Genomic DNA, 23,604 nt, shown 5'->3' on the forward strand with positions numbered 1-23,604 from the left:
GACTTGAACCAACATGACGGCTATTGGCTATTAGTTTTACTCAGTGGCCTCGGGGACTTGTAAGACACCCATTAACCTACACACCCACGCTATTATCTGCAGGTGTGACAGCCTCAGCTGCTGTTCCTCAGCTGCCATCCACCTGAGCTTTGAGATGGGGTAGCTCAAGGCCTGGGCTGCAGGAAGTAGGCGCGGCTGGCTGGGCAGCCAGGCCTGGAGGTCTGCACCCTCCCCCTCCGAGGATTACAAGCACATACAGGTCTTTATGGAGGTTTTGGCACACACTTCACCTTTCTTTCTACCTTCCAGACTTCTGTGGTCTGTCCCTGTGGGACCCTCATCCTGGTCTGGTGACTTGAAAGGCCTGTGATCACTGGGATGGAAGGATTGGTCATGCTTTCCCCAGGAGCACAGGGCCCAGCACAGTGTCCGCTCGCCCGATGTCCTCCCCTCACTGTAAATTCCGAGTTCTCTTTATTTTTATTTGTTTACTCAAGGTTTCATAAGGCCCAGGCTCTCCAGAGCAATAGACAACAGACATGTGCCACCACATAGACTGAGAATTCAGGATTTAAGATCATAAATGCAGCTTGCCTTAGGCATTCAAAACCCTTAAAGTCAAGAAACTTAAATGAAAAAGATTGGTCCTTATTGTACCGCAAAAGGCTGAAGTGTCCTCTGCCAAGGAGAGGGCTGTGGTGCTGGGAGAAGAGCATCTTTTTTGAAAGGCTCTTTGGGGACCCGAATCCTGGGTGCCTCATCGGCATGGTCCCCTCAGGCTCCCTGCACACTTGGGGACAAATATAGGGGTGTAGGATGCAGAAGGACCGAGGGCGCTGGCTGGACGCAGGGAAATCACAACAGTTCCCGGCCACTGGCTGTCTTGTTGACTTTGGATAGGCCTTCCCGAAACCCAGAGTCCGTCATCCTGGGAGGGGGCACACGGAAGAAGCAGGGTCCAGCAGCTGAATGGCAGCAGGCCCTGTCCAAGAGCTCCTTCAGCCCCGCCCACTCCCGTCTTACCCTCCCAGGCCGACTTAGCCCAGTGGTCGGTACACCAGTCTTAACTCTGCCAAATTAACCTGGCTCCAGAGTGGCATGGTCCTGGCCCAGCCTGCCTGAGGCCCTGCGGGATGTAGCCCGTCCTTTACCAGTACTCTAATCCCACCCCCAGTGACTCTAGACCTGTCCACCCTCCTCCACATCCTATCCCTCATCTTCCTCAGCCCACCTCAGAGCCAGCTCTGCCCTCTCCTAGGCTATCTCCAAGCACCACCTGGACCAGTGTTAGAGCTGCCCACAGCCTACCTTTAGCCCCACCCACCCACCACCCTTCCTGGCTGTACCCCCAGAAGCAGCCTGGGCCTCCGCCCCATCTTGCCCTGTTGCCCCAGTGCTGTGAGCTCCCTAACTTCTTCAGCTCCAAAGAACTCCTGGTCCTGCCCCCTCGGGCCCTGGCCCCCACCCCTGCAGCTCTGCTTACACTTGTTCCATCTGTATGTCTTCCTCATCTTCCTGGGGCAGCTGCAGGTATGGGTTGTCCCCAGCCGGCTGGAACTTGTAGCCCGTGAGCACAAAGAAGGCCAGCGTGGAACTTTCCACCAGGAGCTGGGGAGCGGGTGTGGGCTCAGGCGGGGCTCCCTGGCCACCCACACTCCTGACCCACAGTCTACTGGGGGGACCCTGCCTCGCTCACCTGGTACAGCCACTGCCACTGGAAGGGCACTGCCACTCGCAGCAGGATGGCGATGATACGAGTGAAATAGATATAGCAGATGACCTGGGGGCACGAGGTTGGTGGGGAGAGGGATAAGGGCACAAGGACAGAGGATAGGTCAAGGCTGGGGGTCAGGGGCAGAGGGCAGCAGGGAGGGACTCAGGCCTGTGGGAAGGCAGGACTCGTACCATGACGTAGTAATGGCGGAACAGCTTCAGCTTGGCCAGGTTCACTGCCACTGTGGGTGGGCACAAGTGTGGGGGGGTGTCACTGAAAGTGGCAGGACGAAAGGGCAATGGAGAAGGAAACAGGGCCTGGGGGGCAGGTCCAGGGCAATAAGAGAACAGTAGCAAGAGCAATTGAAAAGTGGGGCAGTGGGAGATGAGGGAGGGGCCAGAGGAGTAAGACAAGAATAGCCATGCAGACACCTGGTGTCAGAGAGAAAGCAGGGCTGGGACAAACTTGAGGAGGGGGTCCTCACCCTTCCCATCAGTGCCAGAGGCATCCTGCAGATGCCGGATGGACCTGGAAAAGGTGGAGGAATATGGGAGATGGTCATATTGGCCCTGCCAGGGCACAGGACAAGCTTTGGTTGGGGTAGTGGGGCTGGGAGGCAGGTCTTCAGCCAGACGAGGGTGCAGGGCCTCTGGGGGTCCTCACCAGACCACAGGGAAGAGGATGGCACCACAGCAGATGAGATCCACGAGGAACAATATCTCCTTCCATAGTCCGTAGTCACTGGCACCCTCCTCACGGGACTCAATGACAATGTATGCCACATTAGCCAGGACCTGTGGGGATGGCAGAGTGCCACCTGACTCTTCCCATCCTCTTACCCCAGCCCACTGAAAACGAGCCACTGCCAAATCCCTACCACCATGGACTTCCCTCCTTGTACCCCGCCTGAACACCCCTACCCATACCTAACCCCAGCACCCCTCCTTGTACCCCATCTGAGCATCCCTCCCAGCATCTCTCCTGTATCCCTCCCTGCATCAATAGCATTCCCCTCTGCATCTCTCCCTAGATGTCTCCACTGTCACCTGAGCCTCCCTCCCTCCACCCTGCTAGACCCCCCATGGGAACTGGGCCCCCACACCTGCAGGGGGATCACAATCCCAAAAATCTTCTTCTCCTTGTCCGACAGCATATACTTCACAAAAGCCCAGCCCGAGCCGATCAAGGCGATGGTGATGAAGAGAAGGGCGCCCTTCAGCCTGGGGGAGCCAGGTTGGGGGAGGTGTGAAGATGAGGTGGGGACCCTCCCTCCCTCCCTGCGTGCCCACCTGTGTGCAGAGATGGCGACTCACAGGTGGGTGATGTAGTGCATGACGGCGAGGCCCTCGATGGGGTGGCCCTGGCTGTTGATGAAGTAGTAGTTGATCTGGAGGCGGGCAGATGCACGGGCAGTCAGAGAGGGGGATGGGAGGCTGGGGGCGGTTTAGGAACACAGAAGACAATTATGGGATGAGCGGGTGACTGGGAGGGAAATGAAAGTCCATCACCACAGCCTCCCTCCGCATAGAGGAGGGTTGGCTACGTGTGAGATGGTTAGACAATACATGAGTGCTATCCGATGGATGGTGCCAGAGGCGGGTGGCAAGAGCTGGACGGGGTGTGAAGAGAGTCGAAACGGACAAGGCGCACGGGTGGACAGATGTCCCGTCTCACCATCCCACCCTCGTGCAGCCACCGGGCCCTGGGTGCTCACGCTGTGGAAAAGTAGGGAGACGCTCTTGGTGAACGCCAGAGCTGCCATGAGCCAGTGGATCTTAAAGACACTGTATCTGCCAGAGGAGAGATGGGTGGGGAGAGCACCGCTGAGGTCAGTGAGCAGGGTCCTCAGGGCAGAGGTGGGGAAGGGCAGGCTGGTGAAAAGGCTTTACGTGTTCTTGCAGAGCACAGACACCCAGAAGATGCCAGCAGCCAGGAAGCAGGCAGACATGATCAGGTAGAGCTTGAAGAGGGGGATCTCAGCCGCTGACAAGAAGCCTTCTGGATTCTTCTCTCGGATCATTACCTGTACGGGGGGATGCAGGTGGGTGGCCTTGCCCCTAGAGCTCGAACTCTCCCATTTTCTAGCCAGAGCCTCAGTTGGTCCTATCTCTCAAATGGGTACACAGCTATCCACTGGCAGCCACAGAGGACTGGCACTGGGACCTCAAAAGAACAAACACAAAGAGATGACCCGGTCTCTGTACAAAGCGATCGAGTATTCGTACAGGGCCTGACACACTTGCAGAGGGCTGGGAACAGCTGAACAACGTATACCAGGGGTACAGAGGTGTCACGTGACACTGAGTAGGGGACACCAGGAGAAAGGCGGCCCAAAGTATACAGTACAAGTACCCATGCTGCAACTGGATCACTTGGGGCATACTGTGTGATTCTGTTTACGTGTGTGGAGGCCAAGGATGACTCCAGGTGTCACCCTGGAGCACGTGTGAAGGTAGGAGAGACTGACTCCTGCAACCTGCCCTTTGACCTCCACATGCACTGCACATACACATTCAAAACAAAAGGAAAACAAGTCTACAGGCCGCTCGTGGCATCGGACGGCATATGCGAGCGGCCGGGAGGCAGCTGAGGTGTAAGGCGCTTGTCTTGCCAGCATGAGGAGCTCACTTCACATGCCCACAACCCACATAAGAAAGGCAGGTGTGGTAGCTTTCCCTTCCAGGGCTGGCCTGGAAGCAGGCAGGAGGACCCCTGCGGCTTGTTGGGCAGCCAGCCTGAGGAATCTGTGCACTCCAAGCCATTCAGAGACCCTGTCTCAAAAAACCCGGTGAGGTGAGTGGTGAGCTCAGCTTGGTGTGTGTCACATTCCTTTAAGCCCAGCACTCAAGGAGCGGGGGTGGGGTTGGGGGTTGGGGGGGGTGGAGGAAGGGGCAGTGAGTGCAAAGCCAGCCTGGCCCACATAATGAGCTCTAGGCCAGCCTGGGCTACAAAGTGAGTCCTTGTTTCAAAAGAAAACAAAGCAAACAAAAAGCAGTACCAAGATTGACAGCATCCTGAGGGAACAGCACTGTGGGTTAACACACTTCTCTATGTATATAATACAAGCTCACCTACACACACACACACGCACACACACACACACACACACACACACACACACAGAATTCTCTAAACACCTGGAATAGATACAATTTTGTCTTCCCTTAAATACTTCCAATTGGAGAAGGGTTAGATGCCCTAGAATGCAGGCCCCACCAGAGCGCAACTGAGGACTTCAAGAAGTTCATCCAGGGGCTGGCAAGATGGCTCAGTGCATGAAGAAGCCTGCCGCCAAGCCTGCCGACCTGAGTTTGCTCCCTGGGACCCACATGGTGGGAGGAGACAAGTGGCTCCTCAGCATGGTCCCCCCCCACCCCAGCAAACTCAGGACGACAACAAAGCTGCTCAGCCGGCTGTGACACGACTGCCCCTCCACACTCACGGTGAGGTCGAACGGCTGTTCCTGGCCAGGAATGGAGTTGTGACAGTTGTGGAAGTTGAGGCTGTACTGACCTTCCTCAGCCCTGGAGCCGATCACCACGTGGAACTGTTAGCGGGGAGAAGGGCCTCAGTCTGGAGGGTTTCTCACCGTGGCGGAGGGGGGTGGGGGGTGGGGGGCACAGGTGGCAGGGCAGGGACTCACGCTGAAGTTGTAGGAGTCGTTGAGGTGGCCCAGCCCCAGCACCAGCTCCTTCTCCTTCCCAGTGGGGTCCCTCGAGGGTGGCTGCCTTTCCGGCTGGCCCTCAATCGAGGGCCCGGGTCCCCCTGGAGCAGTTTTGCCTCCCGGAACCTGAGGTGCTGTAGGCTTTGTCTGCTCCTCCTTGACTGCAGGGCTCTCTGTAGGAGATGGGTGAATGAGTATCAAAAGACAGATGGGCAGAAAACTCTATGGCCAGGGTGCCCCAGCCTAGCCACGTGCACTTACCACCGCTCTCCTGGGAGACACCCGCTGGCTTTGGAAGGCCAGGCTGGGAAGGAGCTTCAGGCAGGAGGCCAGGGGAGATGAACAACTTCTTCTGCTCCCCATACTTTCGGACTTGGACCCTTGGGCGAGCGGAGGAATAGGGAAGGGGAAGGGTGAAGACTGTGGTCAGGTATCCCATGTGTGCGAATGCCCTCCCTAAGGGTTGATGCAGCTCTCTGAGCCACTGGCCACCAACTCTTGGCATCTGGCTCCCCGCCTCCCCCACCATAGCTTCCACACTCATGGTTGCCTACAGGAGCAACTACAGGTCCCCTAGGATGGGCTACATAAGCAAGAGACAACACGGCCTGGTTTATGGGCCATGGGCTTATGATCCAAGATTCTTGGAAGGCTGAGCAGAGGAAGGAGGATTGCAAGTTCAATGTCAGCCTGGGCTACAGAGTAAGTTCAAGGCCCAAACTGGTAAAACTTATTTAGACCCTGTCTTAAAAGTATAAAGAGAAACTGGGCGCTTGTGGTACATGCCCCAGCACTTGGGGAGGCAGAGGCAGGCAGATCTCTGAGAGTTTGAGGCCAGCCTGGTCTACAAAGCGAGTCCAGAACAGCCAATGCTACACAGAGAAACCCTGTTTCAAAGAGGGGAAAAAAAGTACAAAGAGAGCTGAGAGCATGGTCAGGGGTAGAGACTCTTCCTAGAATCTCCTAGTAAGGGAGCTGGGGCATAGTCAGGGGTGAAACTCCTACCTGGAGTCCCCCAGGGAGGGGCTGGATGTGTGATGGGGTATAGTACTTTCATACAATTTGTAAGACAGTGGGGTCAACTTCCAGCAGCATGCATGTGCGCGCACACATACAAACACACAAACACATGATGTACCAGGTACCAAAAGTGACTGGCTTTCTCCCTAGGGCTGTGGGTCATTGGGGGTCCACTGCCCCAACTTACTGCAGGTCCTTGATATCGATGAGGAACAGGACTAGGAAGTTGCTGCTGTTTCTCTCCAAGGGGCATTCGTGGGAGTTCCGGCTCTGGGGAGTGGACGGAGGGACACTGGGTTACAACTGTCCATGGGTCTAGCCTTGCTCAGTGTGCTTCCGCATCCAGCCATTGCTTTTCCCTAACCCTAGGGCTGCAGGCTCTCATGGAGAAGACAGGGCCCCAACACCACACCCGTTCCCCTTCATCCCTTGGAAGCCCTTTACTCACCGAGTAGGAGCGAACGCTGCCAGATCGAACCCGGTTCAAGCTGAACCCCACCTGAAGGAAAAGAGAAAACAGTGAAGGGCTCCCAAAGCATCTACCAGAAGAGATGCAACCTAGTTCTGTTCTGCTTTGAGACGGGACTCGTTACGTAGCCCTAGCTGGCAGGGGATTCACCGAGGTTGGCCAGGCTAGGGGTTGAACTTGTGAATTTGCAGCAACTCTCCAGCCGCCTCACCATGTAGCAGCAGTTCTGGCTCACCTCACAGGTAATGAACGCCCGCCCTATGCTAGATTCCCAATGACCTGCCCCTGGCTCCCAACGCTCATAGGGAATGTACTTCCTCTGAGACACTGTTCACAGCCTGATTGATTTTACTCCCTTAAAATGTTAACGGTGCTGGGCAGGAGAGAGCATGGTTGCAGTTTCAGGGGCTAAGGCAGGAGGGACTTAAGCTTGATGCTAAACTGCACTACGTCAGACCCTGTTGCAAAACAAACTGTCAAGATGAGGCTGCTTGCCAGGCACAGTGATGCATGCCTTTGAATACCAGCATGCAGACGTCTGTGAGTTCAAGGCTAGCCTGGTCGACATAGTGAGTTCCAGGACAGCCAGAGCTACATAGTAAGGCCCTGTCTTGAACACCACCCCCAAACCAAAAACAAATAAGCAAGCAAGCAAACAAACAAACAAAAAGAGAAAATGAGGCTGCTATAAATGGGACATTTATATCACACCTCTTTTCCAAAGGCTCAGGGAACATCGCTGAACAAGAAGGAAAGACTGTAAAAGCCAGAAGTTGGGGAGGACTGGAGCGGAAAAAAAAAAGTCTTCTGGCCATGGCAGACTGCTGCTTATGAACTCTCAGCAGCCATGGTCACCCACACAGGATCAAGCTGGTCAACATTCCAGCAAAGAAAGAAGGGTGCTCATAACCCCACACCTAGCTGAGGAGCTAAGGCCAGCGGGTGAATGATGGGTGAGGAAGAGCAAGTTTTCTTTATGGGTGTGGCCCCAGATGAAAATGAAAAAAGAGCACAGGCCTTTACTCTCAGGACTGAGGCTGGCAGAGATCTGAGTTTGTGGCCCAGCCTGGTCCACAGAGTTATTGGACAGCTGGAGATTGGGAGGAGTTTGGAAAGGTGGGGATGGATCTTGAAGGAGTTAGGGGGAGGAGAAGTGTTGGGGGAGGTTGAGTATGATTAAAATACACTATACACGTATAAACTCTTATAGTACAAAGGAGCTGAGGTGGGGTTGCTTAGCAGTAGAGCACCTGAAGAGACCGCCCAGTCTGGGGCTCCTTGCCTCAGCCAGCAGGGACACTAAGATGACGGATCTGTACCCCCAAATTCAGACTGCATGAGACACTGTATTCATTCCCAAGGGATAGGTGAGGAAACTGAGGCTCAAGAAGGTTATGGGGCCTGCCACAGATCACGTGGGTGCGGGAAAGGGAATTCCAGAATGTGTGCACTGAGTCCTCACCCTTGGTGACTTCTCCTCTGTCTCCTGGAGGCCAAGTCGCAGTAAGCTCAGCTCCACTTCCAGGGAACCGTTGGTGTAGAATCCGAAGCTGTTCAGTGGGATGTCAGCTCGCTTGTCCCCCTGCAGGAAACCAAAGCGACAGTGGCAGCGAGGACACTCTCCCCACCAGCGAGATCCCAGCCCCACTGCACGGACTCCCCGGGACAGTTTTATTCAGGTCACGAGCGTGTGAGAAAGCTTTCCTGGGTACAGGGTGCTGGTGGTGGTGGTGGCATTTCCCTATGGTAGGGTGGGTTTGAGTGCCCAGGAGGTGAGACCGTGGCACCCCATGAAAGGCCCCATACTGATGTGCACTACATCGAGAGTGGGCTACGCATGTTGGCTTAATTAGATTCGACTTCCTGAAAAACATTTCAATTCCATCTGGGCTAAGTTTTCAAAGCAGCTCCCCCGCCCTGCCCCGCCCCATCCCCCATGGAAGTGACTACCAGGAAGACCCTACTGGGTACCCCGTCCTCCCAGGAGGTCTTAGGGTAGTTACCCAAGGGGCCCCCGGAATTTAAAGGGCCAGGATTCAGGGGTCCCGGGAGATGAAGCCCCGCCCCTAAGCCAGGCCAACCCATTGCGAGCACCGGGTAGGGGGGCCCAGGGACGAGACCACTAGCGGCCCGCAGTGGGGGATGCGGCCACTCCATCCACCGGCGGAGCTCTGGGGAGGGGGGAAGGGAGGCCAAGCCCGCGGGCCTCACTGTGAGCGCCAGCCGGTGGATCCGGCCCGAGCAGCCGCCCAGCAGCAGCACCAGCAGCGACAAGCGTCCCCATCCGCACTGCGCTGGGCTCCCGCCGCTGAGCCCCCTCCTCTCGCTCACTGCCATCTCTGGGGCTGCGACTGCCCCCGACACCGCCTCTGACGCCTAGTAGGGCCTGCCCATTTGTTAGCCAATCGTCTCACGACGTGGTTGGGTCACCCAATTAGCACCCGAGATCTTTTTGACGGACAGAAGCCCTCCCCAATGGATGCGCTTACTTTTTTCAGCCCCGCTTTCTTGCCCTCCAATCGCTAAACAGATCGTCCCGGATGTAGTTTGATGAACAGGAAGACTCACCAATGATCCGGGGACCCATATCCGTCCCTTAAAGCGAAATTCCTTCACCAACTCTTAACGGTCCAGGACTACATTACCCAGAATGGAGAGGGAGTAGATGCGCGCAACAAAGCACGCATAAACTACATTTCCCAGCATGCCATTGAACTCACTTCCTCTCCCCCCCCCCCCCCCCGGGACATGGCTCCAGGCCAGAAGAGCTTTTGGTAAACAGAAGCGTCTGTTGAGGCTTGCCCTGTTTCGACTTTCCTGGGCCAAAGAGAAGCCTGAAATTCTTCACCCCGTGCTGACCTCTCATTCCAGACCGAGTGCCGTTGTAGGTCCCACCTTGCAGACTCCGCCCCAGGCTCAACCTCCTCGCAGCGGTTGAGTCCCAACTTCAACCTGAAACCCTGACCTCTCCCCATTCCGATCTCTCCTACTGAGCCCCCGGATCGGGAAGAGCCCCAACTGCTGGACCCCAGCTGTAGAGTTTCCAGCTCCATCGCTGACCCTGGCACGCCCGGCCTGACACTTTATTCATCATCCGGCCTCTGACTCCTCTTCCGCCCCTCCCCCCGTTCCCGCTCCCCGCCTTGCATCTAGGAGCTTAGTCTAGCGGCCGCCAGCAGGTGGGGCCAGGGCCCGTTGGAGCCTCAGTTTCTGCGGGGACTCCAGGGCCTATTTCCTCAGAAGTCTAGACTGCCTTTCTCTTCCAGCCTCAGCCAGTTTTGGCACTTCCGCAGCAGAGGAGAAAGCACCTGCAGGCGGGGAGATTGGGGTGGGAGACACCGGGGCCTTTTCCCTTTCGTGCGGAAGCCTCAAGGGGATTTACAAGGCGTGAAAAGACTTTTATGATCGGGAGGACCCGAACTTGCCCCAGAGTCCCAGAGTCTAAGCGGGAGGGGGAGGGGAATTACGGGGCCTCTCAGGGGCAGTGAATGAGGCTAGGAAATGGGCAGTCAGGTGCAAGTGTGAGCGTGTGTTTGTGTGTGTGTGTGTAGTCCAGGACTGGTGCCCAAGGACAGCCTGTCCTCAGTTTCCCAGAGGAGGCTGGCGAGGAGGAAGAGAAGTCAGGATGCGGTGGGGGCGCGCTAATGGACCTGGCCTTGGCTGGAGGCGCGTGCTGGGCTGGATCGAAGTCACCCATCTGCTCTGTGGCCGGAGGGAACCATTAATGGAACGAAATGGAGATTTCTGGAGCCGAGTCGGTCCCCGCAAGAGCCTAGTGACCGACCACAGGTTTTCCCTGCCATGGAGTGGGGGAGAAGTTGGAGAGGCTGCTTGGATCTGGAGTTTTCCAATTTTGACCCTTTAAAAGAAATGCAAAGTTGAAAGGAAAAGATGAAAGGTTTGGGATGGCAGAGGAGAGTAATATGGGGAAACAAATTTGGAAAATAAAGCGACGAGTCCTTTAAAGAAGCCCATGGCCCCTTAAGAGAGGTGGAGCATCCGCTGAGTTCCGCCTCTTTGGGCTCCGCCCTTAGGGCGCCTGCTGGGGGCTTGGCCGGGCAGGGGCGTGGTAAAGCGCGAAGGGGCGTGGCCTTCCAGGCTGGTGGGCGTGTCTTGGCCGTGGGGCGGGCGGGGCTGGGCACACTGCCCTGGGGCTGAGTCTCCGGTGGAGGGCGGCGGGGACCCGGGCTGGAGGCGGTGGCGTCTTCGCCGCAGAAGCAGCATGGATTGGGGCACCGAGTTGTGGGTGAGTCCTTTCCCCCCAGGCTTTCACGATTCTCCCTTGCTGGGGTCCTGGCCTCCGCTCTTTGTCCCCGAAGTACCTTAACCAGGATTCCGCGCTTTCCCTCGCAGCTGATCCCATGGGTCCCCGCCCTCTGCCCTCCCCACTCTCTCAAAAGTTCTTTTGGGACTTTCAAGACGCCCAGAGCTCCCTAGGAATACTTTGCCTAGGACCGGTATAGGGAAACTGAGGCACAGAGTTGAGAGTGAGGCCATCACCAGAAGTCCCTGGACCAGGCCAGGGAAGGGGGACAGCTGGGCGAGGTCACCTATTTTGAGCGCCCTGGCCTGGGCTTGGAGGCTAATCTTACGGCCACTGGGTCCCTGCCCGTCGCCCGCCTGTCCGGCTGGGAGGGGGAGGGGATTCTTTGGTCACCTTCTCTCCCACGTGGGGCCTTACCGGGTTCCTTCCCGGCTTGCAATTTCCCTAAAGGGCTTGGGACGCTGAGGGGGAGGGGAAGGGGCTGCAGGACCCAGCCCCGGGCGCTGGGCGGAGCCACCCCTTACCCGCCTCTTAACCTCACCCAGGAAGCCCTGGAAGTTTCCCTGCATCCCAGTCGGACTGTTGACCCCTCCTCTTTCTAGAGGCGGTGTAGTCTTCGGGTGTAGTCGGGGAGAGCCTCTCTACTGGAGGCATCATAGAAGCGGGGGAAACTGAGTCACTCCACGGAGGATTCTGGGGGGATATCATAGCGAATGGAGAAATCTGGACATTGAGCGTCCCCCCCCCGCTCCCGCTTCCACGCACTTTGAGTTGCACAAACTCTTCCCCTCTCTGCCTCACTTTTGTGCCAAGCCCTCTTGATTTTCCGGAATTTGGGGGGAATTAGAGGATCCGGGGGCAGTTGGAGTGGCTTAGCCTCCTTCCACACCCTTGAAAGACACCCCGACTCCGAGAGACTCCGCCGTCCGGTTTGGGGCCCTGGCCCTGTTGTCCAGGCTCTTCCCGGGAGGAGGAGATGGGGGTTCCCGCCAGCTTCCTGCCTCCCTCTGCGCCACGCCGGGGCGGCGCCTGGGGAAGCCAGCCAGCCCGTGCTGGAACCGCTAAGCCCTGAGGTTGCTCCGGGTCGCTAGGGTTTCAGTGCCCCCCGACCCCCGACCCCGCTCAGGTGACCCTGACCCTCCCCAATCACGCCCCTGCAATCAGGATCAGTTTGAGGTGCTGGAACGCCACACTCAGTGGGGGCTGGATCTGTTGGACAAATACGTGAAGTTCGTGAAAGAACGTGTGGAGGTGGAGCAGGCTTACGCCAAGCAACTCCGGTGAGCGCGAGGGTGGGTGCTCCCAGCTCTGGTTTCCGCGGGGGCCCTCTGGGTTCTCAGCCTCCCTGCCTTTGTCCCCATCTTAGGAGCCTTGTGAAAAAGTATCTTCCCAAGAAACCTACCAAAGATGATCCCGAAGTCAAGTAAGAATGGGATAAGACTCCATGTTGGGGGTTGGGGGCAGGGAGGCACGGGTCTTTCTCCTTCCTAGAGGCCACTCCACTCGGCGCTCCAGTTCCACATCCTTTTGGGAGTCTGGATGACTGAAGGTGGACTTTACTCATTTAAGCAGAAAGCCCTTTTCCGTTTGTAAACTCTCAGCTTCGGTTCCCCCACGTGCTATAGAGGAGCTGCTTGGGCAAGTGGCTTTCTACCTACTATTTATCTATTTTGGAGAGTGAGGTGTGCCTTCGGGGCTCTTGTGGAAGTCATAGGTCAGCGACAGGAGTCGCTTCTCACCATGTAGACTCTAGGGATCAAACTCTGGTCGTCTCAGCCACAAGCATCTCTACCTGTTAAGTCACTGACCCTGGCGTTTATCTTTGAGACAAGGTTTTGGTTGTCCTGTTACTCTCTCTGTAGCCAGGACTGATCTCAATGAGCAGTCCTGTGCCTCAGGCTCCCAAGAGCTGGAATGTCCAGCATGTATCCCTAGGCCAGGCTTGGACCAGTGACTTACTGCCTCTGTTATCATCTGTAAAATGGGTCTCAAGCCAGCACTTTCTACTCTATGTTGTGTGTTCAAGGATGAATTGAGTTTATGTGTGTAAAAGCAGTAGGCAAAGCTGGTCATGTTGGTTTCATGCCTGTCATCCTAGCATCCTTGGGTTCAAGGCTAGCCAGTTCAAGTGTGAGGCTATCCTGGCTGCATGACACCCTGTCTCAAAATTCTGAACAAACAAAACTGGTAGCCAGTCTGCAGTTATTCTTAGGAACTTTTAACTGTGTTCTGGACCCTTCCCTTTAAAATCTAAAAGGTGAGCTCATTGTGGTGGCAAATGCCTATTATTCTAGCACCCTGGATCTAGAGGCCCAGACTGAAGGATTGTGAGTTCGGGGCCAGCTTGGGCTACACAGTGAGACTGTATTTTAAATAAATACATAAGTAAAAGTTTTAATCCACAAAACTCTAGAAAGTAAGATAGTTGTTTGTTTGAGATATCTGGTTAGGTTGGTGGCTTGATGTGAATGATACTCACTTAGCTTGATCAGGCGTTTCCAGGACTGAAAAATAAAAAATGCATGTTTGAGTGTGTGTGGTCTCATGTAGCACAAGCTGGCTTCAAACTCACTAAAAAGCACAGGATGACCACAAACTCCTGATCTCCCCACCTCTGCCTCAGTCGGTCTGGGACGACAGACAGGTGCCACCGTTTGTATGGCACTGGGGATGGAACTAGGGCCTCATGCATGCTGGGTGGACACTCTACTCACTTAGCGCCTCTAGCCCCAGCCCCTGATTGAAAACACTCTGACAGAATTGTTTCTTTTTGGAACATAGCTAGTGTTTTGGGCTATTGTCCCCTAATCAAGGCAGTTTGGATTAAGTGTTTGCACTGTAGAGGAAGGACCCTGAGTCATCTAGGGAAGCTCTGTGCAAACCCTACCCTTGCACAGAAGGGCTTGAGCATCCTTTACTTTGGTACCTTCTAGGTACCAAACCCTAGAAATGGTTGCCATGGCTACCAAAGGATTACTGTACTCACACTTCTCTGTAAAATTTGATTATGGTGGCTCAGGTCTGTGGTCTCTGCGGTCAGGAGGCTGGGGCAGGAGGAGCAAGGGTTCTGAACTAGCCTGGGCGATGTAGCTAGACCCTGCTTCAAAACCCAAACAAACAAACATTTGATCCTAGCATTCTGCCCCCAGCCAAGGAGTGACACACAGAAGATGTCCTAAGGGCTGAGCATGGTGGTGTGCAACTTGAATCCCAGCACTCAGGAGGCAGAGGCAGGCAGAGCCCTGGGAGTTGCAGGTCAGCCAGGGCTGCAGAGTGAGATGCCGGCTCAAGCAGCCACAAAGATGTTATATAAGCATTGTGCTTCCAAACCTTGGATTTGCAGAGCGCTTCTGAATGAAGGGCTGGGGTTAGGGCTAGACGCAGACTTGGGAGCGAATGTAGTTCAAGACTTCCAGTTTTTTTTTTTTTTTCTTTTTCCTTTCTTCTTTCCTTTGTCTTGTTTCTTTTCCTTCTGCCTTCCCCTCCCTCCTTCCCTCCTTTTTCCCTCCTTTCCTCCTTCCTTCCTTCTTTCCTTTGTCTTGTTTCCTTTCCTTCTGCCTTCCCCTCCCTCCTTCTCTCCTTTTTCCTTCCCTCCCTCCCTCCTTCCCTCCTTCCTTTCCTCTTCTCAGAGTCTCAACTAGCTAAGACTGACCTCAAACTCACTAGGTAGCCAAGGCTGGCCTTAAACTCTTGGTCGCCCTGTGCCCCAGGATGACAGGCGGGATTCACACTGGTCTGTCTCTGGTTCTGACCTATCCTTGTCTCTCTCTGCCAGGTTCAGCCAGCAGCAGTCGTTCGTCCAGCTTCTCCAGGAGGTCAATGATTTCGCTGGCCAGCGAGAGCTGGTGGCCGAGAGCCTTGGCGTCCGAGTATGCCTGGAACTGGCCAAATACTCCCATGAGATGAAGCAGGAGCGGAAGATGGTGAGAGTCCCTCCCGCCCGTGCTTGCCGGGGACCCTGTTGGAACCTCGCTGAGGCTCTTCCTTTTGTTTGCACAGCATTTCCAGGAAGGCCGGCGGGCCCAGCAGCAGCTGGAAAATGGCTTCAAACAGCTGGAAAGTGTGAGTGTGTAGGGGGTGGCTGGTGGCTCAAGAGGTGGTGGTGGTCCACAGAGGCATTCATGTTGTGTGGTGGGTGTGGAGTGATGTGTGTGTGGGGGGGTGGACCTTGCTAGCTCTAGGGTACTCAGCACACCTATTATACCTACACTTTTTGTTTTGAGGTGGGGGTCGCCAGTAGCCCAGGTTGGCCTGGCCTTGAACTGTATTGTGTGTGTTGAGGGGCGGGCATTTTCACACCACCGGGTGTGTGCCACTCCAGGACAACTCTCCTTGCACCTCTGTGGGGTTTCTGGGACTTGAACTCAGGTAGATGGCCTTTCTTGACAAGCACCTTCACCTGCAGAGGCATCTCTCTGTCTCTGTTTTGGCTTTTGAGACAAGGTCTCATGTGGTGGTCCAGGTTGGCCTTGAATCCTTGATCCTCCCTCCTGTCTCCACCTCCCTGATGTTGGGGTGACTGTTGCCTGGTACACAGCTCCCTGTAAACCTGGCCTCTCTACGCTGCTGCTGGCGGAAGGAAGGCCTTTATTCACTCCACCTCTGTCTCCTGCATAGAGTAAGCGGAAGTTTGAACGAGACTGCCGGGAGGCTGAGAAAGCCGCTCACACGGCCGAGCGGCTGGACCAGGACATTAACGCCACCAAGGCGGATGTGGAGAAGGTGTGTATGGGGTGGGGTCGCCACCGGCTTGTGACGGTTGGAGTGTGGTCACCGGGCTGCTCTCTGACGATGACCCCACCCTGCCAACCCATTGCCCAGGCCAAACAGCAAGCTCACCTGCGGAACCACATGGCGGAGGAGAGTAAGAATGAGTATGCAGCCCAGCTGCAGCGCTTCAACCGAGACCAGGCTCACTTCTACTTCTCCCAGATGCCGCAGATATTCGATGTGAGCACTTTGAGCTCATTGACAGAGTCCCTCAGAGTCCGCTGAGTCCCAGCACTCTGGAGACAGAGGCAGGAGGATGGCGGCAGTACCAAAGCCAGCATGGTCTACATAGCAAGCTCCAGGAGAGCCAGGGCTGTGTAGAGAGATCTGTCTCAGAAGGGAAGGAGGGAAGGAAGGAATAGGAAAGGGATGGATAAATAGAAGAAGAACTAGAGGGAGAGACATCTTTCTTTGCTTTTGAAACTCCTCTTCATCCTTCTGAGGTCCAGCTCTCACAAGCTCAGGTCTCAAAATTTCCCCAGCCGCTTTCCCCATTCTCTGTACCAACCTGGGGTGGCATGTACTTTCTGTTCAGGGCTCTGTCTCCTTGTAACCTCTTTTGCGAGGACTTCTCTGAGCTCCTGGGTCCCCCGAGAAAACACTGCTGCCCTGCCTCTCTCACCTCTGCCCCTGGGGTCGAGAGGGCAGATCTCATTTCATGTTCCCTATCAAGCCTGGGCTTAGGGGCTGCAATGACTTCAGCCTGGAGGTGTTTGCAGGGTTGACTCACAAGCCATTCTCCTCCTTGCTCCAGAAGCTGCAGGATATGGATGAGCGCCGGGCCACCCGCCTTGGGGCCGGGTATGGGCTCCTAGCCGAGGCTGAGCTGCAGGTGGTTCCCATAATCGGCAAATGCTTGGAGGGTATGAAGGTGGCTGCGGAGTCTGTGGACGCTAAGAATGTGGGTGCTCAGCGTGGGCCCAGTGGGATGGAGTGGGCTAAGGGGGGTGGCTCCCCAAAAGTAGCTTCTTGAAGTAGACACTAGTTTGCCTTCTTCCCTTCCCATAGGACTCACAGGTCCTCATTGAACTACACAAGTCAGGGTTCGCCCGCCCAGGGGATTTGGAATTCGAAGACTTCAGCCAAGTCATGAACCGGGTGCCTTCAGACAGCAGCCTGGGCACCCCGGACAGCAGGCCTGAGCTCCGAGCAGCCTCTAACCGAAGCCGTGCCAAGCGCTGGCCCTTTGGGAAAAAGAACAAGGTGGGGTCCGGAGCTTTTGGGGTGAAGGGTGGGTAGGAAGGGGGGACAGTCAGCCGAGGTCCTCACTGAGTCAGCTCCAGCCACTCGGAGCGCTGAGTCCTGGGGCAGGAATTTTCCTTTTGGCCATGGGCCCAGGCTGGAGGGAAGGAAGCAGAGGAAGGCAGCCTGCTAGCCTGCTGGCTGGCTTTGGAGTCCCTCTGAGGTTGGGAGGGAGCTGGGTGGAGGGCCTGTGGCATCTTCTGTGCATCCTGGGACCTTCGAAGAGCTCACGTTGGCCTGACAGCTGTGATACCGCCCCCTCATCCCTGGGCACCCCCTTCCTTATCTCCGTCCTCCATGTTTTTGGGGGACCCTCCAGGTCCTGTGCATTTCCTTCTTGGGAGTTTGACTTTTAGGGTCCAGTGTGTACCTTGACACCCCTTGGTTTATCCCATCCACAATCAGTACTTCTTTTAGCGATTCCTTCCATTTTTTTTCTTTCTATCCCACTTAACTTTAGACTCCGACCCCTCTTACCTGACACCTGCTCTCTCCTCCCTTGAACTTGGACTTTCTAGTGGTAGACAAGCACCTGATATCCCCCTGTCTCATCCCCCTGTCCATCCCCTTTGGCCTATGTGTCTGACCACCCTGGTTCTTTAAAAAAAAAAAGACATTTATTTCTTATTTATGTTTATCGTGTATGTGTGTGTGTTTAAGAGCATCTAGACTACACGGGAGGACTTTCAGGACTCAGCCTGCCTGGGTCCCGGAAATCAAACTTAGGTCATCACGCTCGGTATTGGCAAGCATTTTCACGTGCTCTGTCTCCGGTCCTTGCTTCTGGCATGCATTCTGCCTTCTAGACTGTAAGCCCAGAAAGCGCAGCATAGAGGAGAGCAGGCGCTCCCCTCCTGGGGTGCTATAGGAGTCCTAAGACTCAAGACACAAAGAGGGCCTGGGAAGTGGCCGTGACACCTGCCTCATAGTCTTTTATATTTATTAGATTCTTCTTTATGCTTTGGAGTGTGTGGAGGTCAGAGGATAGCTTATGGGAATCAGTTCTCTCCTTCCGCCCTGTGCGTCCTGGGGGTGGAACTCAGGGCTTAGCGGCAAACACCTTTCCCTGCTGAGCCCTCTCGCTGGCCCTGGCTCCCCAGCTCCTGTCTTCCCTGGTGCCTCCCAGGTCTTTCATTGTTGCTTTTACAAGTGTTTTCTGTGTGATCTTACAATTCAGTTGTGGTTTTCTTATCATTATTTTTCCCTCTTTTTCCATTTTGTTTTTCCTGTTTCCTGTGTCCCATCCGTCCGTCCTTCCTTGCGTCCATCCATCCTCCGACTACAACCTCGCGTCTCCATCCCTGACCTGTCCCCCCTTCCCTGGCCCCCACCGGTAGCCGCGTCCCCCATCCCTGTCCCTCCTGGGGGGTCACCTACCCTCCACATTGTCTGATGGACCCCCGTCCCCCCGTTCTGGCCGCGACCCCTTGGCCATACTGAGCGAGATCAGTAAGTCAGTCAAACCGCGGCTAGCATCCTTCCGCAGCCTCCGAGGCGGCCGTGGGGTAAGTTGAGGCCGGATGGTGGGACCCTGGGCTCTTTCCTGCCGCCTGCTGGGTCCCCCCAGATTCCAGCTTTGCTCTGTGCATGGCCTCGCTCCCCAAAACCCCTGCCAGGGGAGGAAGGTGGATCTGGTGTCTCAGGAGTGAGAGAGGTGCTTGGGAAGCACACGGTCGCGAATCCCAGATTCAGACTTTGTCTCACCTTACAGACGGTGGTCACGGAAGATTTCAGTCACCTGCCCCCAGAGCAGCAGAGAAAGCGACTCCAGCAACAGTTAGAAGAGCGGAACCGTGAGTTGCAGAAGGAGGAGGACCAGAGGTGAGCCTGAGCACGCGCAGTGGTGGAGGAGGCAGGCTGCAAACGCAGAGCTAAGCAGGCCTACCAAGGGCTGGGGATGTGCTCGCCGGTAGAACACTTGCCTGGCCACCTGAGGTCCATCCCTGCTGCTGCCGGGTTTCAGTGGTACACAACAATCCTGCCAGCATAGTCTGGGCTCTGAAGGTTGCGCGTGTGTGTGCTGGCAGAGGAGCCTGCACAGCGGACAGAGGGGGAGGTCATCCCCCTCTTCCCTATGAGGGAGGGTTTCTCCCCGACACGAGAAGACTTAGCATCTTTTTGGCCAGGCTGGCATCCAGCGAGCACTGGCTGTCCCGTCTCTGCCTACCAAGGTTACATACCAGTGGTGCTGTGTGGCTGTATGCCCAGCTTGCTATGGGGTGCAGGAGCCAGAAGTCAGGTTCTCGGGGTGCTCAGTAAGCGCTCATAACCTCTGAGCAGTCTCTCTAGCCCCATGCTTTGTTCTTCTCATTTGTCTGTGTTTGCTCTTTGAGACAAGGTGGCCCTGGCTGGACTGGAACTCACTGTGTAGACCAGGCTGGTCTCGAAATCACGTGATGTTATTAAAGATGTGCGTGACCACACTGGCTTCACGTGACTTTTTTTGAGCAGGGTCTCTTGTGGGGACCTGGGCCTGCTGAGTAGCCGAGGCTGGCAGGCCTTTGAGACCTGGGGTCTCCTAGTTCTGCCTCCCCAATGCTGGGATTCCAGATACGAGGGCTGTAGAGCTTTGTTCTTTGGAACTGGGAATTGAGGACAGGTCCTAGTGCCTGCCCGCTGAACACTACTGCGCCACCTCCTCAGCCACAAGTGATGGTTCCAGAACTTTCAGTTCTCCTGCCTCAGTCTCCCACCTCGCTGTAACGGCAAAACTGGCACCGAGGCTCAGTTTCAGTTTTTAGTAGACTGCAAAACAAAACAAAAGCCCAGTTTGAGGAGTGTTACCCCATCAAAGCCAAGACAGCTCACTGTCAGGAGCTCTGTCGGTGTGAGTCACCGTTTTGACAGGAGGAAAAGGAGAGCTGAGTTATCTAATGCCGAAACAGAAATTAACGTGAAGAAAATCTGCCAGAATTTTTTTTTTTTTTTTAAGGGACAAGAAAATCTTTAGTCATTCTTTCCAAGCAACAACAGAATCCTCTCCCCAGCCTCCTTACATAACGAGAGCGACGCTTGCACTTGCTAGCAGGTGGCTGGCCAGATTCTAGTTGGCTGTTCACATGTGGCCTTCTCCGGAGAGTGGAAACCATGGGGCAGAAGCCACGCTTGGAACTATGCAGTCTTGGCCTTTATAGTGGAGTGAGGCCTCTGCCGGCCTCGAGTCAAAACGGCTGGCTTTCAGTTTCTTCATTTTCTTTCTTTTCCTTTTCTTTCTTTTATTCATTCTCTTTGTCTATGTGCTTCCTCATGCCGTGGCTCCTATGTGGAGGCCAGAGGCCAGCTGGCGGAGTCAGCTCCCTCCTCCCACCACGTGGGTCCCAGGCCCTGAACTCAGTTTGTCAGGCTTGGTGGCAAGTGCCTTTATGTGCTGAGCCATCCTGCTGGCTCTTACTTTTGTATTTGGAGACAGGGTCTTTCTGATTGTGCCAGGTGGGCACGGAACTTTAGTGTGCCACCATGCCTATCTTATTTACTTATCTCACGTGAATGCTCGGTCACATAGTGGCCACAGGCCAACCTTGAGTGTTGTTCCTCAGGTGCAGGTCAGGCATTTTCCTCTTGTGTGTGTGTGTGTGTGTGTGTGCGCGCGTGTGCATGTGTGTGTGTTTCATGTACAGCCCTGCACGCACAGAGGCCAGAGGATCTCACGTGGTGGCTTCTCTATCTCATTCCCTTGAGATAAGGTTTCTTGCTGACCTGGCATCTGGGCTGATGGCCAGCAGGCCCTTTGCCTCTTCCTATCTCTGCCCCATAGCGCTTGAGTTGTAGACACCTATGGGCCACACCCAGATTTTGACATGGGTGCTGGGGACTCAAAGCCATGTCCTCCGGCCGTCAGCTGCAGTGCGCTTGCCCCAGGAGCCATCTCTCTATCCGCCTCGTTTTTTTTGAGACGACATCTTTACCTGGCCTGCAGCCAGGCTCAGCTAGACTGCGTCTGCCTCTAGTGCTGGGATCACAAGTGTGCGCGACCATTCCTGTCTTTGTACCTGGGCCCCAGTGATCCAGCTCAGGTCCTCACTTAGTGGGTGAGCAAGCACCTTACCCACTGAGTCATCTCTATAATTCTGTGTTGACTTTTTTTGAGACGGGTTCTCACTCAGTTGCCCAGCCCGTAGCCGAGGCTGGCCTTAAACCTGCCATCGCCCAGCTCAGTGTGTGTTGTTAGGCACAGCCATTTTAGTCTGCATTGTCCGAGTCTTGCCTCTCCTTGAGCCTGCTTTAACTTAAGTCACGAGAGCATGTGTTTTCCTTCCTGTCTCTGTCTGCCCGGTCTTAGGGAGGCCCTAAAGAAGATGAAAGACGTATATGAGAAAACACCGCAGATGGGGGACCCTGCCAGCTTGGAGCCCCGCATCGCAGAAACCCTGAGCAACATTGAGAGGCTGAAGCTGGAAGTACAGAAGTATGAGGTCAGAGGGATGCCCTGGGGAGGGGTGGGGGCAGGCTGAGCTGCATGAGTCACAGCGGGGTGGGAGACAGGGCCGTGGGGGGGGGCATAGAATCCAGTTGCCTCCCATCTAAGTTTTGGGTGTGCATGGGTGATGTCAGGAAATCCAGAGTAGTCCAGAGTAGGATGACCTCAATATCTTGCCCTGGAACTCATGCTGTGATCCCCAACCAACCCTAGGCTTGGTTGGCAGAAGCTGAAAGCCGGGTCCTCAGCAACCGAGGGGACAGCCTGAGCCGTCACACCAGGCCCCCTGACCCGCCAGCTACTGCCCCACCTGACAGTAGCAGCAGCAGCAACAACAGTGGATCCCAGGATAATAAGGAGAGGTGAGTGGGGAAACCAAAACCAGGTTTGAGGTGTAGCCTTGCTATAGCCCCGCCCAGGGACTGGGCGTGGCCAGGGTGGAGCCCGCCCAAGATCCCCAGTGTGTGGTCAGGGTGGAGCCCCGTGGCTGGGGTCATGGTCAGGAGTGGAGCCTCACCCAGGCCCCCCCCCCCCCCCCCCCCCCGCTCCAGTGAGGGGCTGGGGCGTGGTCAGGGGTGGAGCCCTGTCCAGGACTTCCCAGTGAGGGGTTGGTTTGGGGGGCGTGGTCAGAGGTGCTGGGAGTCTGCAGCTCAGAGACCCTGGAGGATCTTGTTCTCATCTTTTTTGCATCTCCAAGCAGCTCAGAAGAGCCCCCTTCAGAGGAAGGCCAGGATACCCCCATTTATACTGAGTTCGATGAGGACTTTGAAGAGCCTGCGTCCCCTATTGGCCAGTGTGTGGCTATCTATCACTTCGAAGGTGGGCCTAGACCATGAGATGACTTTTCATGTTTTGATGAAAAGAACTTCATCTGAAGACGGTAGCTCGGTGGTAGAATGCTTGACTAGTGTTCATGAGGTCCTAGGTTCAATCCCCAGTATTGGTCAAAGGAGGGATCTGCGGAGTCACCTTAAGGGTTTATTTTATTTTAAAATATTTTATTTTGTGTGTCAGAGGTCAGAGGGCAACGTTCAGGAGTGTCCCTTCCTACCATGCATGTCCCGGGGCGCAAACTCAGGCTGTCAGACATGCACTGAGCCGCGAAGGCTCTCCATTTCCCCCTTCCGCGCAGTAGAGGACCCCAGCCTGTGAGAAGGTGCCGCCCGCGGTGGGCATCCCATCTGAACTCACCCTCTCAGACACTGCAGAGGTTAGGAGACGCAGATCTGTCACTGTTAACCCTCCCCCCAGGGGATGCGGCAGTTGCTAGGAGACCTGACTTCCGATGGGCTTCACCGAGCCTGACCTGTCCCCATCCCGCTCCCCAACAGGATCCAGCGAGGGAACCGTCTCCATGTCCGAGGGGGAAGACCTCAGTCTGATGGAGGAAGACAAGGGTGATGGCTGGACGCGGGTCAGGAGGAAACAGGGAGCCGAGGGCTACGTGCCCACCTCCTACCTCCGGGTCACACTCAACTGAACATACCAGAGTGTGGAGGAGGGGCAGGGCTGTCAGCTGCTGCTTCTGGGCCACAGGGGGCCCCCAGGACCTTGCACTTTATTCCTGCCCTCGTGGCTTTTGGCTGAGACCTGTGTAACCTGCTGTCCCCTCTTCCACCTCACCTGTCACCCTACAGGGACCCACTTGTGCCTTCCCGCGTGGTTGTACATATTCGTCATTTAAGACCTTTGTTCCTGCCGCTCGGCTTGGGCCAAGTTTTGTTTTATATTAAAAAATGGTATATATAATTATATACCAAGCTCTTGGAGTCTGTGCCTCCGGTATCAGGAGTGAACCTCCACCCTCTGGAGAGGTGGCTTGGCAGTCCAGCGCTGGCTGCTCTTGCGGAGGACCCACAGCTCATCCAAGCCTACGCGCCCCCCTCTGGCCAACTCTGGCTACTGCACGCATGCCGGCGTGTATTCCTCCCGAGCTAAAAAAGTAAGATGAAAGCCGCAAGGAGTAAGTTAAGGTGGCCCTCAGCACACTCCTCACGCATGTCCCCATCCATGCGTGGGCCCCACCGGCTGTAGAGCAGGCATT

General features: G+C 55.6%; 2 protein-coding genes across 6 annotated transcripts; one reads left to right on the top strand and one right to left on the bottom strand.

Annotated features, from left to right (window-relative positions):
* Positions 1 to 455: 455 nt before the first annotated feature.
* On the bottom strand, positions 456 to 9,211 carry Gpr108 (G protein-coupled receptor 108). 2 transcript variants are annotated; one of them, XM_021631822.2, is made up of 17 exons: positions 9,079 to 9,211; positions 8,330 to 8,449; positions 6,847 to 6,897; positions 6,586 to 6,668; positions 5,640 to 5,758; positions 5,358 to 5,551; positions 5,157 to 5,261; positions 3,604 to 3,737; positions 3,429 to 3,504; positions 3,028 to 3,101; positions 2,817 to 2,934; positions 2,378 to 2,508; positions 2,199 to 2,242; positions 1,906 to 1,955; positions 1,697 to 1,780; positions 1,484 to 1,608; positions 456 to 928 (listed from the first exon to the last, which is right to left on the bottom strand). In XM_021631822.2, exons 1-17 carry the CDS (start codon positions 9,202 to 9,204, stop codon positions 856 to 858), a joined length of 1,707 nt encoding a protein of 568 aa, XP_021487497.1. In that variant the 5' UTR covers positions 9,205 to 9,211; the 3' UTR covers positions 456 to 855. The 2 variants fall into 2 exon arrangements, 1 of the variants encoding a protein (XP_021487497.1); XR_009587205.1 differs by lacking the exon at positions 456 to 928 and having other exon boundaries at positions 1,594 to 1,608; positions 1,906 to 1,987.
* Positions 9,212 to 9,579: 368 nt separating this feature from the next.
* On the top strand, positions 9,580 to 23,314 carry Trip10 (thyroid hormone receptor interactor 10). 4 transcript variants are annotated; one of them, XM_060371330.1, is made up of 15 exons: positions 9,580 to 11,113; positions 12,296 to 12,411; positions 12,498 to 12,554; positions 14,907 to 15,054; positions 15,131 to 15,193; positions 15,749 to 15,853; positions 15,953 to 16,081; positions 16,656 to 16,802; positions 16,910 to 17,104; positions 18,481 to 18,648; positions 18,855 to 18,964; positions 21,423 to 21,555; positions 21,774 to 21,922; positions 22,258 to 22,379; positions 22,892 to 23,314. In XM_060371330.1, the coding sequence occupies exons 1-15, from the start codon at positions 11,090 to 11,092 to the stop codon at positions 23,038 to 23,040; spliced, it is 1,815 nt and encodes a 604-aa protein (XP_060227313.1). In that variant the 5' UTR covers positions 9,580 to 11,089; the 3' UTR covers positions 23,041 to 23,314. The 4 variants fall into 4 exon arrangements, with proteins under 4 accessions (XP_060227313.1, XP_021487499.1, XP_060227314.1 ...); XM_021631824.2 differs by having other exon boundaries at positions 22,261 to 22,379; XM_060371331.1 differs by lacking the exon at positions 18,481 to 18,648.
* Positions 23,315 to 23,604: the final 290 nt, after the last annotated feature.

The sequence above is a fragment of the Meriones unguiculatus genome, chromosome 17 (genome assembly GCF_030254825.1).
Source record: "Meriones unguiculatus strain TT.TT164.6M chromosome 17, Bangor_MerUng_6.1, whole genome shotgun sequence".
Taxonomy (NCBI): Eukaryota; Metazoa; Chordata; class Mammalia; order Rodentia; family Muridae; genus Meriones; species Meriones unguiculatus.